The sequence below is a fragment of the Rosa chinensis genome, chromosome 2 (genome assembly GCF_002994745.2).
Source record: "Rosa chinensis cultivar Old Blush chromosome 2, RchiOBHm-V2, whole genome shotgun sequence".
NCBI classification, from domain to species: Eukaryota; Viridiplantae; Streptophyta; class Magnoliopsida; order Rosales; family Rosaceae; genus Rosa; species Rosa chinensis.
The window spans coordinates 14961173-14975761 of record NC_037089.1 but is presented as its reverse complement, the minus strand read 5'-3'; the positions used below and the strand labels follow the sequence as shown (position 1 = coordinate 14975761).

At 36.2% G+C, this 14589-nt stretch overlaps 3 protein-coding genes across 7 annotated transcripts; all 3 read left to right on the top strand.

The window, feature by feature from the left end:
- Positions 1-997: 997 nt before the first annotated feature.
- On the top strand, positions 998-3629 carry LOC112183757 (B3 domain-containing transcription factor VRN1). The gene is made up of 5 exons (XM_040515709.1): positions 998-1175; positions 2085-2505; positions 2625-2782; positions 2913-3201; positions 3292-3629. Exons 1-5 carry the CDS (start codon positions 1107-1109, stop codon positions 3441-3443), a joined length of 1089 nt encoding a protein of 362 aa, XP_040371643.1. The 5' UTR covers positions 998-1106; the 3' UTR covers positions 3444-3629.
- Positions 3630-5742: 2113 nt separating this feature from the next.
- On the top strand, positions 5743-10761 carry LOC112183756 (B3 domain-containing protein At5g18000). Of its 4 annotated transcripts, none has more exons than XM_040515597.1 (7): positions 5743-5791; positions 6564-6615; positions 7231-7327; positions 8356-8857; positions 8994-9382; positions 9586-9850; positions 9942-10757. In XM_040515597.1, exons 3-6 carry the CDS (start codon positions 7262-7264, stop codon positions 9841-9843), a joined length of 1215 nt encoding a protein of 404 aa, XP_040371531.1. In that variant the 5' UTR covers positions 5743-5791; positions 6564-6615; positions 7231-7261; the 3' UTR covers positions 9844-9850; positions 9942-10757. The 4 variants fall into 4 exon arrangements, with proteins under 4 accessions (XP_040371531.1, XP_040371533.1, XP_040371530.1 ...); XM_040515599.1 differs by lacking the exon at positions 5743-5791 and having other exon boundaries at positions 6559-6615; positions 7186-7327; positions 9586-9678; positions 9827-9850; positions 9942-10761; XM_040515596.1 differs by lacking the exon at positions 5743-5791 and having other exon boundaries at positions 6559-6615; positions 7186-7327; positions 9942-10756.
- Positions 10762-11517: 756 nt separating this feature from the next.
- LOC112183755 lies at positions 11518-14556 on the top strand. 2 transcript variants are annotated; one of them, XM_040515126.1, is made up of 5 exons: positions 11518-11731; positions 12598-13078; positions 13171-13754; positions 13921-14179; positions 14266-14556. In XM_040515126.1, the coding sequence occupies exons 1-5, from the start codon at positions 11666-11668 to the stop codon at positions 14325-14327; spliced, it is 1452 nt and encodes a 483-aa protein (XP_040371060.1). In that variant the 5' UTR covers positions 11518-11665; the 3' UTR covers positions 14328-14556. The 2 variants fall into 2 exon arrangements, with proteins under 2 accessions (XP_040371060.1, XP_040371061.1); XM_040515127.1 differs by having other exon boundaries at positions 11531-11731; positions 13180-13754.
- The last annotated feature ends 33 nt before the right edge of the window (positions 14557-14589 follow it).

Genomic DNA, 14589 nt, shown 5'->3' with positions numbered 1-14589 from the left:
CAAATTTAACTCTTTTCATGAGACTTTAGATCTCTACCATTCTTATAACTAACCCCCTTCCTCAATTTTACATATTTACACGCTGATTAAGCAACTAAAGTCATTTTAAGCTCTACCATCACATTTGCTGTATTTTAAGATTGTATATGGTGGAGGCATGGAAAGATCCGACATTTGTCAATTTTAACTCTTGTCATGAGACTTTAGATCTCTACCATTCTTATAACTAACTCCCTTCCTCAAGTTTACATATTTACACACTGATTAAGCAACTAAAGTCATTTTAAGCTCAAGAACTTCCTTGCTGCAAATAGGGAGATTACTATCTGTTTTGCTCCTCGACAGGTCAATATTATTGCCCATAGATTAGCCAGCTATAGTTATGAGTCCAATGTCCATTGTGAGTGGTTTGTTAATGCTCCAGACTTTATCCTCGATGCCTTATGTACGAATTACGATGTAAATCGTATTTAGTAATAAAGCTTCTCCTTTCTTCAAAAAAAAAAAAAGTCATTTTAAGCTCTACCATCACATTTGCTGTATTTAAAGAGGACTGTCTCTAGATAAGCCATGCCCTGCATGTATAGTACTGGATGCTTTTATTTCTTTGCTCCTTTCATATAAGTCCTGCCCTGCTTATATCTACTCTTTGAAAAGTTGGCTCAGCCTTACCTCTTCTGCAGAAGATTAAATCAAAGCCAAAAATCATGATGAGAATCCCTGCAACTGCAATATATGTTAGTCATTATAACAGGACCAAAGTTTTCAGAATAAGATAAAATATTTGAATAGGGTTGTGAGAAATGATTTGTGAAATTGCTTTATGATCGTTTCAAGGTGCTGTGTACTAACCTTGCCATATTTGGTCACAAACTTATCACAATGCAATCTGCATTGATCTTTTAAATTTAAAGCTATGTACTAACCTGATAAATGTAAAGAAGAAACAAGAAAAATAATAGTAAATGAACTACAACAAAAGTAGAGTAGCATTTAACAAAATTTTCTCACTCAGTCTCCTCTGGGCTCAGAATGCGTAAGTGCAATAAGAGACCACCAGTTAGAACCCCATTTGAGAAGAGCAAGGAGAAAGCAACAGGATCTTGATGGCACCAAGAAGAAAACTACCCTCTTTTTTCAAAATTGTTCCGGGTGATCAGTTCACTAACAAGTTGGTAAGTCCAAGCTGCCCATGTACTCTATTCTTCATTTTGAGAATGAAAAATCCCTGTGATTACTCTAGTAAAGAAACCCAGAACATAGAAGATATGATGTTTTTTTTAATGTCGATGTGGGTTCTGTAGTTTGTCAGGCTCAAATGAGAGCTTTGAGTATCAGGAGTGTTGCATGCTTAATTTTGTTTCATGATTTATAGCCTTTACTGTGTGTTTGAGTTCTCATAAAAACTGTTTTTAAAAACCATGTTGTATTTGAAAGAAGACAAATTACAAGAAAAAAGATAAAAGTTTTGCATCATAGTGGGTTTTGCCGTTTCCCTGATCCAAACATGAGCTTTGAGTCATCAGTTTTGATTCTTGAATAACAAAAAGGTTCCAACTTTACCTTAGTCTTGACTTATATATGTTGTTTTTCTTTGCTTGATCCTATTTTATCAATCCTACTAATGAGTTCATTGTGTGCGTTTTGGAGTCTATGAACAAGCACAAGCAATAGATCTTCGTCTTGGAGCCTAATTAATTAGCCTAGTTAACTCCCGGATGAACACAGCATAATAGAAAGAATCTGTGAAATGGTTTTAGTCTTTGAATCTACAGTTACTGAAAGGAATCGGTTAAAGAAAAACACAAAAAGATTGCATGTTTACTGCATACTCGGTTTTGCAATTTCCATTAGAAGTCTCCAACTTTACTTACCCAGCTGTGTTATGTAGTCGTAGTAAATTTTATTCTTTGGAGTTTGGGGTCAGTTGCAATTTTAGTTTTACTTATCCTCTCCAAATGAGCTCATATATGTATTAGGGAGTCTATGGACACCTATGTATTGTTCATATTTGAGTCAAATATTTGAGTTCTGCAATGAGAATCCCTAAACTTAACTTGCCTCTTTAATCACTTTGGTTGCAGAAAATCCCAAGAGAATTTCTCCAGCATTTCCATGGAAACATACCTCACCAGTGCCGTCTTCAAACGGCAGCCCGAACTTGGGCTGTCGATGTGGAAGAGGTTAATAACAAGTTCTATTTCCAAAAGGGGTGGAATGAATTTGTGCAAGACAATGGCTTAAAGTATGGTGAACTTCTAGTATTCCATTATGCTGGAAACTCAGACTTCCATGTGGATATCTTTGGAAAAAATACCTGTGGAAAGCTGTTTGTAATGCCTGAGATAGAAGAAGCTAATGAAGAAGATGATGATGTATCTCTTCAAATCTCAGACGACTCTCCAGAGTCAAGTCCTCCACCACAAAAGAAATACAAAACAAGTTCGAGTGATAAAGGACAGATGAAAAACAAAGAAGCACATTGGTCCAAATCAAAAATGAAAAGTAGGGTATTAAGTAGTTATTGTTGTACCAAGTTATATTTGTTTACTGCCATTTCTGTTTCTAGTATGTAATATGCATCTGATTATAATCTTCAACCGAGAAAGTTGATTTTCATGCAGAGAAAGATAAAGGAGGCACCTCTAGCACACAAAGATTCACAAGACAAAAACTTGAGCCACGGTGGAGAGCTCATGTGAGAGCTGAAGCATTCAAATTCAAAAACCCTTCTGCTTTCTTGGTTTCCATGAAGCCCTCCTACATCAAGTATAAATTTGTGGTAAGCCCTCCTGAACTCTTGCAAACTTGTATATATATAATTATATATTGTTCGGAGTGTTGAAGAAAACATTGAGCAAAGATACTTATTGTCTTATTGTCCTTTTCCTGCTTTCCTTTTTAATTTTCAGTGGTTGCCATCAGAGTTCACCATGCTAGTGAAACCTCTTATTGAGAACTCTGGTTATGTTACCCTTCGGGTTTCAGATGGAAGAGTGAAAACTTGGCAGGCTAAATTGACTTGTAATGACGTTACTACCAACAGAAGCAAATTACATGGTAGTTGGTCTAAATTCATGCGAGACAATAATTTGAAAGAGGGTGATCTGTGTGCATTTATGTTGATTAAAGACACTACAATTTTAATCGAAGTTGTCATTTTCCGGACCAAAGAAGCAGCAACTTGCACCTTCTCCCCAGGCAAGTTATCTATTGATTTTTCATTTGTTATATGATTGAAGTGCAAAGAGACTAAATATGCTATGTATTCCATCCATGACTTACCTGCAGACATGTCTGATAATGAGGATCATGAGAAGGATGATGAAGATGATGATGATGAAGAGGGTGATGAGGAAAATGAAGATGAAGAGGAGGAGGAGGAGGAAGATGATGATGATTCTCGTGAAACCGTCGACTATGTTTCTAGTGATTCTAGTTAGATTCATGATCAGTGACCAAATACTTCAGGTGTGGTCCCCTGGTGATATGGTTGTTTGGTCCCGATCATGAATCTATGGTGCATTTACTAATTAGCAGCTAAAAATCTTCAAGAGAAGGATGTGTTTGCTGTATCTTGGAGCATACTATTATTATTATTGATTCCAGTAATGTTCTTTTGAACAAGCTAGCATTAGAGCTTTTTCTTTGTTTTATTTAGTCTGGTGCTGACATGAAGTTCTACATGATCACACTTTTAATTTCTTTTACTTTAAGAATTATTGGTTAAAGATAACAGTACGTCATGAAGACACTAGACGATTAGAGGAATAATATGAATTGTCATTAATCAGGAATTGTACAGGTTTCCTGGAAATGATTGAATTGCAATGAAGATGAGCATAATTAACTTGTATCGAAACAGTTCTAAATAATCACTGGTGACTGTTTCCGTCCTAAGAAAATACAAACCATTGGACAAGTAAAATCTAATACAATCAAAGGTGACTGATTTCATTCTGATTAGCAAGGTATTAATTCAAAAACATAAAATATAAGACCCAATGTTGTACAGGAAGTATGTACCTTTCAGTCTTTAGAGGTGTCAGTTTTGGTAGGCCGTCAAGTTTGTGGAATCTTTTGTCACATTGCAAGTTTGCAACTAATAATTCCTTCAAGAAATAAAAAGGAGTGCTTGATGTATAAAGCTTTAGATTATTTCTTTCCTAATGGAAAAAGGAGCATTAGAATTAGTCCAAGGACTAAATCCTTAGTGGTGAGGGTGATTAGGAATTGCTGTTTTTGTTTTTTTTTTTAGAGAAAAAGAACATTCATTCAATCACCAAAACCATACATTTGTGGGGGACATAGACCAAAACCCCAAGAGAAGACAGTGACAAGTACCATGAGCCGATAGGGGCTCAACTATAACCACAATAAGCCAATTTCCCAGGCTACTTAGACCAAATTTACCCGAGTTTCTCAGTAAACTCTTGTAATCAACCGCATATATAAGAGACTACGTCCTCTTCGACACCGTGTCTCAAAAAAGCCAAGACCACGTGCAAGGATCGCATGTCAGCATATTGACACCAAGAGTAAACCGACCATAAACCTAATCGTCCCCAGGTATGACACCATAACCATGGCACCACAAAATAAACCAACCCCAGCTCAAGAGAGTGGAGACTTATTAACCCTAACCAAAAAATCCTAACAAAACCTAAAACCCTAATCAAGAATAAGAAACAGCCACAGCCCTCTCCCTCCTTTCCCCAAAGCTCCGGCACCAGCTTAAGAGCAATCATCAGAAAACCAAGAATTGCCCAGCTGATCTTCTCATCTACAGGCCACCACTCCCCTCCACTCACCCAGCCATCAACCCTATGCCATAGGGCCTGATGACTACCAACATACCACTGTCCCCATCCATGGTCAACTGACCATCGACACTGATCACCGCTGCACCAGCTATAGCCACCACGCATCAAAATCAGAGAAGCCCAGCCTTTGAATCCTTGTCTCCCCGTCCACCATCGTGCTCCATGAACCGCCGCCGTCACTGTGTGGGAGCAAAAGAGATGCCGCATGACACCACGCCCAAAGCAACTACATCCCCGCCTGGCTGTAGCCACCATACTTTGACTAGGCAGAGCCTTCATCGGCGCCCCAGACGAGGGAAACCACTGCACGAAGAAACCCAAGTTTTCACTCCGACTTTTTTGGAGCAAAACCTTTTTTTTTCTTTTTTTTCTTTTTTTTTAAATAAACCTACCTCATTCCCACCCTTGATGGGGCTCGAACTCCTGAGCTCTTATATATGAGACCAAAGCCTTACCACCCCACCAAACACACACACCCTTTTGGAGCAAAACCTAAACACAGAATAATTAGATTAGGAATTGTTGTTAAGAGGTGTAAAAAAAAAAATTGAGGTATATTAATTAGAAGTTTAGAACTGCTGCAACATATTGACCAAAAACAAAACGGCTATTAATGAACCCTAGGTGAAGAACATAAAAGGAAAAGAAAACCCAATAACAAAAAAAATCATGGTGGCAAGAAAATCAAGGGGAACAAGAAGAAGAAAATCCCCAATTCAAGAAGAAGAAGAATTATATTGGTAAGTAACACCTTCTACGTACACTCACTATTCTACACTTCACATATAAAGCCTGTTATTACGATTTGCAGGAAAGGAAAATCAGAAGGATTACACCACAATCTATGGAGATTGTAATTTACAAAATTGCATTGGTTTATTATCCCCACTGTGACTGAACCACTGAGTCATAGTTGATGAGAGACTCAACCTCCTTCAACCCCAAGATCCTATTATTCCCTGGTTAATGTATTCATTTGTTTGTGCTAAGTATCCCCTTTTCTTACTCTTACAATCATTTTCACTAAATGCTTCTTTAATCAACTCTTTGTGATAACTTTGGAGACTGAAAATTTCCTATTTTCACTATTGAGAGTTTTGCTTTTAGCGTTTCTTTCATTGTTGGTAAAAATATAAACATAAGTTGTCTATGTCTAAATTAGCCTGTGGCTAGGTTTACTACATTCATTTCTATTTACATCCTAATCACATTTTAGTACAAGAAATCCCTCAGGCTTTTACAAACATTTTGATGGCGATACCCCTAGAGCTTGTTCATGTGGAAAAGATTAATAATTTCTATTTTCCATTTCCCAAAGGGTTGGAAGGAATTTGTGTAGGGAACTCGGCTAAAGATAGATGAATTTCTCACCGTTTAATATGTTAGAGATTCATAATTCTTTGTTGACATATGTAAGGAAATAGTAGCTGCATAAAGAAGTTTGTAGAGTCCCTTCGGAAAACAGTCATGCTAATGTAGATATCTGAGGCTCATAAGATTGAGAATGAGAAACTAGGACTAATCATGCCACTAGTCCGATCAAAGATGAAGTAGGCGATACTGAATCGGTAACACCAATGCATCCATTTTCTATAAATACTGAGGAAAGATATCTCTGTTGTGAGAGCTAATACTTCAATTTGTTGGTTTGTGAATTTGTCTTAATTTCTGATATGCTTTTGTTCTTTTCTTCTTCTTCTTCTTTTTTTTTTTTTGTGTGTGTGTGTGTGTTGGTGGAAGGAAAACCATGGCTGAGGATCAATTCAAGTCAAAGAAATAAAAGAGATTGCAGGTAAATAATCTTAGATCTCTTTTGTTTGGTAAATGCGTTTTCAAGAAATTTCTGGTATAGTAAGTTGATTAGTACTCCACTATTCTTACCTCACCAAACCTCCTTCCTCCTTATCTCTTGACATCAATGACATTGTACTGGAAGCTTACGTTTTCCGTCATTTTGATATCGATTAATTAACTAATGTCATTTGAGCTCAACTATCACATTTACTATGAAACGGCATATCACTTAATTTGGTGTATTTAAAGTGGGTATGTCTCTGGATAGTCCCTGCTCTGCATATATGTTCTGCTGTGGACAATCTATGCAGCTGCAATTATGTTAGATAAAATATTGGGATAGAATTGTGAGAAGTCAATTGGGAGATTGCTTTCTGACCATGTCAAGATGATGTGGACTAACCTTACCATATTTAGTCACAAACTGATCACCAATATTGCAGACTGCATTGAACACATAAAGCTAGATTAGTAAAATGTGCAATAAAACGTAATATATTGCAAGGAAAGAAGAAAAATAATCAACATTTAAAAAGTAGAGTGGCTTAGAAATTTAATTTCTTTTTAGTTCTTTACTCTCTCTGTGACTCTCTCCACACTTGAGATTGAGAAGAGCAAGAAAGAAAGAAGCAACAAAGTTTTTGATGGCAACAGAAAGAAACCCCTCGTTTTTCAAGGTTCTTCAGGGTGATCAGTTCTCTATCAAATTGGTAAGTCCAAGCTCCCTCTGTACTGTATACTTCATATTAAAAATGAAGAATCCCTGTATATGGCTCCCCCTGTTTTTACTTTTTCATATCAATATCTGTTTTGTATTTTGCCTGGAAACAAAGAACACTTCAAAAATATTGCATTTTCTTTCTTTTGATATATCAAAAGGGTATATGTGAAGTTTTCAAAAGTCACATTTGAGCTAGAAATCAAGATTTATGGATGCTAAAGCCTCGTTCCATGCTTTATAGCCTTTTGTGTGTTTGTTCACATATAACATGTCTATAACTCTATATCACTGTCCTTAATCCAAGAAAATAAAATTAAAAAAAGTATAAAAGACTGATTTTTATTTCAAAGTGGGTTTTGTAGTTTCCCTTGATTGAATCAACAGTTTTGAATATGGAAGTGAGTGTTTCAGTTCACATAGAACTGGGGATTACTCTGTTCTGTTCTAATAATTGTTATTTTTTGAGTTTATTGGGTTCCTTTTTCTTCTTTTTTTTTGCTTGATTTATTTATACTAATTCCTACTTAGCCTCTAATGAGTTCATAGTCTGTTTTTGGGAGTCTATGAACAAGTACCAGCAGTTCATATTCGTACTGGACTCCCTAATGAACACAGTATATAGAGAATCTTTAAACTGGTTATAGTGTACATATTTACAATGAACAATTCTATTTGCAATTACTGAAAGAAATCAATTCATAAAGAGATTACATTTGACATTCATAGAGGATTTTGCAATTTCCATTATTCAAACATGAACTCTAATCAACAATTTTGATTCTTAAAGTCTGAGACTTTACTTCCCCTGTGCTTTGTACTCCAAACGAATGTTACCATCTTAAGTCTTGGGGTCTGTTTGCTTTATTTTAAGGGGGGTGAAATATTTATTGTACTTATCCCATTTAGTCTCCAAGTGAACCCATATTCTTGTATTATGGAGTCTATGTACCACCCATGTTTTGTTCATATCGGGGTCTAACTGGTTTATGTCTGCCTTTCTGATCATTTTCATTGCAGAAAATCCCTAGAGCATTTCTCCAGTATTTTAATGGAAAGGTACCTCCCAAGTGCTTTCTTCAAACCCTAGGTCAAACTTGGCTTGTTGATGTGGAAAAGGTCAATCACAAGTTCTATTTCCAACTGGGGTGGAATCGCTTTGTCCAAGACAATGGCTTGAAATATGGTCAACTTCTAGTCTTCCGTTATGCTGGAAACTCAGACTTCCATGTGGACATATTTGGAATAAATACCTGCAAAAATCTGTGTGTAATTCCTGAGATGGAAGAAGCTAATGAATATGATGATGATGTATCTCTTGAGATCTTGGACGACTTTCCACCCTGTCAAAGAAAAACAGAGGAGAAATCTTTGCTTTCATGTCCTCTGCCTCACAAGAAAAACAAAACAAGTTCTAGTGGTAGAGCAGATATCACCCCTAACTTTAGAAAGAGGGTTCCACATCTTGAGAAGTCACAAATGAAAAGGAAAAAGGCACATTGGTTCAAATCAGAAATGATAGGTGCGGAATACAACTGTTCTTTGTTCTACCATTAATATGTGTTCACTGCAATTCTGTTTTTTTTTTTTTTTATTTGATTGAAGTGCCAAAAAGACTAACCATGTTATCAATTCCATCCATTATGATTTACCTGCAGATAATTCTGATACTGATTCTGGTGATGAAGATGATCATGATGAGGAGGATGACGACGAAAATGAAGATGATGAAGAAGAAGAAGAAGAAACTCAAGATGAAGAGGTTGAGGAGGAAGATGATGGTGATTCTGTTGGAACCCTCAACGATTCTCTACCATGCTCAAGAACAGTGGGGAAATATACATTAGCATCGAGGCTGCACCAGAGAGAGAGAAAAATTTCTAGTGCAAAAGCAAAAACCAACATCAAAACTGTTGGTGGCTTGTCTAGAGAGGAAAAGATCCTAAAAGTTATAGCTCTACAAAGAGCTAATGCTTTCAAATCTAATTCTGTCAACCCTTGTTTCATGGTTTCCTTGTCTGCCACATATGCTCATGGAGCTTTTCTGGTAAGCTTTCTGTATCCATCACAAATTTGAAAACTTCTATATGTTGATTACCATCACAAATTTCAAAACTTCTATATGTTGATATCTATATCAGGGTGAAATAAATTGAAGGAAACACAATGTGCCGATATCTATATCAGGATGAAGAACTTCTATATGTCTTTCACACTTTCCCTTTGTTTGTTTTTCCTTTTCTTTTTCAGAATTTGCCACGGAGTTTTGCCGCAGTACATTTTACTAATCCACAGCCTAGCCACGTCATCCTTTGGGTTGAGAAGAGCTCTTGGTTTGTCAAGGTCAGTTATATTGGGACTGCAACGAGATTACAGGCCGGCTGGTCTGAATTTGTGCATGTCAAAAATTTGAAGATTGGTGATGCTTGTGTTTTTGTCTTGACGGATGCCATCAATTTTCAATATGATGTTGAAATATTCCGCGTTACAGATGCTGTTTGCTCCTAGTTAACAGGTAATTAAGTTATCTGTTGGTTCATGAATTTATTCGGTCTCCCTTCTGCATAATTTAATTACATACCTTTGTTCTTTCGTGTTTTGTATAGGGGGAAGGATAGCAGTTGAGGAATGATTCAACTCGAAAAAATTAAAACAACTGGCCAGAGAGATGAAGTGATACACTTTAATCTAGTAGTGCACCTTAATTTGGGAAACTGAAATGTTTACTGCTTCTCTCCCTTATTGCTTATATATGTCCTATTTTTCAACTATCATATGCAGAATGTAACATCTAGTTTCTCCAAGACTTGGTTTCAGATCTTTAGGTTAATATGTTATATCGGTAGATTGGCTTGTGAACTAGTCTGGCCATCAATCATTAATGGTGTAGTTGTTAAGCAATTACATGTGTTCAAGAGAAGGATATATTAGACTTGATCTCATAATTATTAAATTCGTTAATGTCATTTCGAAGAAGCACTAGAGAGGCCTCCTGAGATTTCTTTTCTATGTCCTTTCTTTTGGTCTGCTGCTGACAAGAAGTTCTAAATGGGAACTTCTTAAAGTTCTTTTACTTGAAGGAATGGGTTGAAGATAACATTTATGGATAGATCATTGAATTGTGAAGACATTAAGGGAATGATATGAAATAGTAGGGAGGTTTGGTGGAAACATTGCTGTGGCAATGAGGGTGATGCAGAAGTTTAGGATAAGCGACATGGTAAAGATAGCTGGGTTTGAAATTCAGTTGAAGGAACTAAAATTAATCAAGCCAGTAGTTCCCTCATAGATGAAGTTATTGATACTGAATCGGAAATGTTGATGTATACAATGGACAATGGCTAGAAGCCTAGAAATACTGGGAAAAATGTTGTTCTTGGTATTGGCAAGTAGTCTGTTGATTTGTGAATATTTCCATACATGATGTCTTTGTTCTTTTATTTTCTGTGTTTCGTGGAAGGAAAATCATGGTCAAGGTTGAATTGAAATTAACGAATTAAAGGAGATGCCTGGTAAATAATTCTGAGAATTGAATTGTTGTTTTGATCACATTAGAATATATCAAATATCTAATGTTTTAACTGTCAGTGTATTATCAACTTTCTTTATCATTTGAAGGAATCAGTCACTACCTATGCTATCTATGTTCTTCTTTTTGGTACATACCTTTATAGCCAGTATCTAATCCATCTTTACTATGACCATTTAATGTTCACCATCTTCTTTATTTTAGAATGATAATGTTGGAAAAACTTTAAATCAAATATTTGGAAGTTATATATCTTTAGCTACTGTGAAGCAAAACTATGTCATTTTCAAAAGGTTTGGTGAGGAAGATTTATTATCACATTATGCTCTGAAATGAGCCAATGACCAACTTTGCTGCATTACCTCTTTTATACATTCTTGTGTACATAACAGATAAAGAAGTAATTGAAAGCTTCTTCCAATTACCTTTGGATTTTTCAGTTTACTATTTGTACTATCATAATGGGATTGCTTTTGGACCACCATAAAATTAATGTGAGATGTTTTCTGACCATGTTCATGTGCTGTGTAGTAATCAACGTTGCCATATTGAGTCATACTGATTTTAGTGCAGACTGCATTTTTTTTCCATAGCAATCACCAAAATAGTAATATAGATAAAAAAAATTAGTAAAGTGCAAGAAACAAAATATATAGTATAATAATCTAAAAAGTTATGACAGAAATTTAAGATCAGTTCTGAAATATTTATAAGCTGACAGACCAAAGAAAACAATTGACAGATTAACATAGCCTCTCCATTCAGAGAATCAGAAGGAGAAGCAGACGAAGCAAAATCTTGATGGCAACAACAAGAAAACCCTCTTTCTTCAAGGTTCTTATAGGGGATCACTTCTGTAACAGATTGGTAAGCCCAAGCTCCTCATATATACTTACCATTTACATGAGAACTGAAAGAACAGTAAAGTTAAAATGGTTAATTTGTCTATGAATATATCTGGGTTTTGTAGTTTCACTGAAACAAGTGTGAGCTTTTGATCCACAGTTATGGATGATAGAGTTTAATTCATGCTTCATAGAATTTACTGTGTGTTTTGGGGAACTCTCAGTCAGTTACTTGATAGAAAGCAAAGAGAGATATCAAACCTTTATCTGTTTATGTTAATGGTGGGTTTTGCAGTTTCAATAACTCAAACTAGGCTTCGACTCAGCAGTTTTGAACACAGAGGCTTCATTTTATGATTTTGCCTATGTTGTTTGTTTCATTTCACAATAAAATAGAAAATTCACAGTTATTAGTTGTAAGAAAACAAAGAAAAATAAAAAGATAACTTTTTTTCATTCTCTATGGTAGATGTTTTGAAGTTTCCTAATTCAAATATGAGCTTTGATCAATGGTTGTGACTCTTGAGTGCTAAAGCTTCCATCTTTACTTTCTGTTCTGTAATTAGGTGTGTCTGTTGATTTTATCTTGCTATTCCCATTAACTGAGTTCATAATTTTGAGTCAATGAACCACTTCCACCAATATTTGGTTCAATTTGGAGTGTAATTATGTTATACAATAAGAACCAGTCCACTTTAGTCCCTTAAACCCAACCTATATAGCTGCCTAAGCAGTACTAAAATCCCAATAATATGTAAACTGATCTAAGTCACTGACTTACTTCTCCCATGTATCACCTTTTCTTAGTTAATATGAACATCGTTGTCACTATTGGGGTCTAAATAAAAGTGTTTTGGTTGATATTCTGATTTTATTCCTAATGTACAGAAAATTCCCGGAGCTTTTCTTGAGCATTTTGATGGGAGAGTACCTGAACAGTGCCATCTTAGAATCGGCACTCAGACTTGGCTTGTTGATGTTGAAATGGTCCATCAGAAGTTCTATTTCCAAAATGGTTGGAAGGAATTTGTGCTTGAGAATGGTTTAAGGGGTTGCGAGTTTCTAGTGTTTTTCTATAATGGAAATTCGGAGTTCTATGTCCACATATATGGGAAGAATGCTTGCAGAAAGGAGTTTGCAGATGCCGCTGCTGGAGTAAGTGGCACACCGAAATCAATGCATGTTGGTAGCTCCAGAGGGATGGAAGAAGCTGATAGTAATGACTCATCTGTTCAGATCTTGGATGACTTTCCAACCTGCTCAAGAAGAGCAGGGGAGAAATCTTCATTACCAAGTCATCAGCAGCACAAGAAAGACAGTACAAGCTGGATTGGTAAAGAGACACATGGTCCCAAACCAGGAATTACAAGTAAGGAATACATAGTTTGTTTTCACTGCAATCTTTACCTTATTTTATTTCATTTTTTGTTTGTCTGGCTTGTAACCTACATCCTGTTTAAGCTTTTACAGGAAAAGATAATGATTTTCCAGCGGAACAATATGTGGAAGGGACTTCTAGCTTGAAACCAAAACATGAGGTTCTTGGGAGGATGCACACTGATAACGACGATGATGACAAAGAAGAGGAAGAGAGTGAGGAGGATGATGATGATTATGAGGAAGATGAAGAGATTGAGGAGGATGAAAATGAAGCTGACAGTGAAGACAAAGGTGGGTATGAAGATGAAGAAGAGGAAGAAGAAAGCGATGGAGATGGGGGGAAAAGTGATGATTCTATTGAAATTCTGGACGAGTTTCCACGATGCTCAAAAGCAAAAACAATGAGGAAATCATCAGAGCTTCAGAAGAGAAAGATAAACAGTTCTAAAGCTAAAACAAAAAGAAGCATAACACGTGCCAGTGGCTCGTCTAGCAATCAAAAAATCACAGGATGGAAATATAAGGCTTTAAGGAAAATGCCTGGATCTAATGGAATCGGAGAACTTATAGCCCGTCACAGAGCTAATGATTTCATATCCAAATCTGACAAGCTGGATTCTTGTTTGATTGCCATGTCTCCTTCGTATATTAGAGGATCTTGTGTGGTAAGATTTCTAGAGGCAATTGTGCTTGGCCATCACAACTTTTGCTAGATTCTTCATGTAGATATCAGTACTAGAAATATCAAGCTAGCATACTTCCTCTCATATCTGTTTTGATTTCTGAAACTTTTCTTGTTGTCTTACATGCTTTCCTCTGTTTCTCTTTCAGCATTTTCCACGTACTTTTGCCTACAGACATCTTGGAAGGCATTGTAGTCGCATCAAACTTCGGGTTAATAAGAGGAGGTGGCGTCTTGGTATCTATCATGTCCATAAAACAGTTAGATTACAAGCTGGATGGATTGAATTTAAGCATGACAATAATCTGAAAGTGGGTGATGTGTGCGTCTTTGAGTTGACTGACAGCATCAATGTACTTGATGTTACAATTTTCCGCTCCGCAGAAGCTGCAAATTGCACCTTGCCAGGTGAGTAATCTGTGTTATTGATTTGTGTAGTTATGCTCCATTCTGCATTGTCTTTACACATATTTGTTCTTTGTGTTTTCACTTAGGGGGAAGACAAACGACTGGGGTTCAATTCAAGTCGGAAAAAGGAAAAGAGAAAGCTGGATAGAGTCTGATTCCATCAGCAATTGGAAATTGGCATGTCCATTTTTCAGGATGCTTCTACTATTGTGTATTTGTCCTGATGTTCAACTATATATCTATTTTAAGAAAACGTAGCAGGTGCATGCATCATTGAAATGAAGGCAATGCATCTTGTTGTATGACCTCATAACTTTCTATTCAGTAATGTCATTTTGAAAAGCAATGAGCAGTAGAGGCTTGAATATTGGACGGTAGAAAGTTCACAATGAGTTTGCGTAATGTTTGTG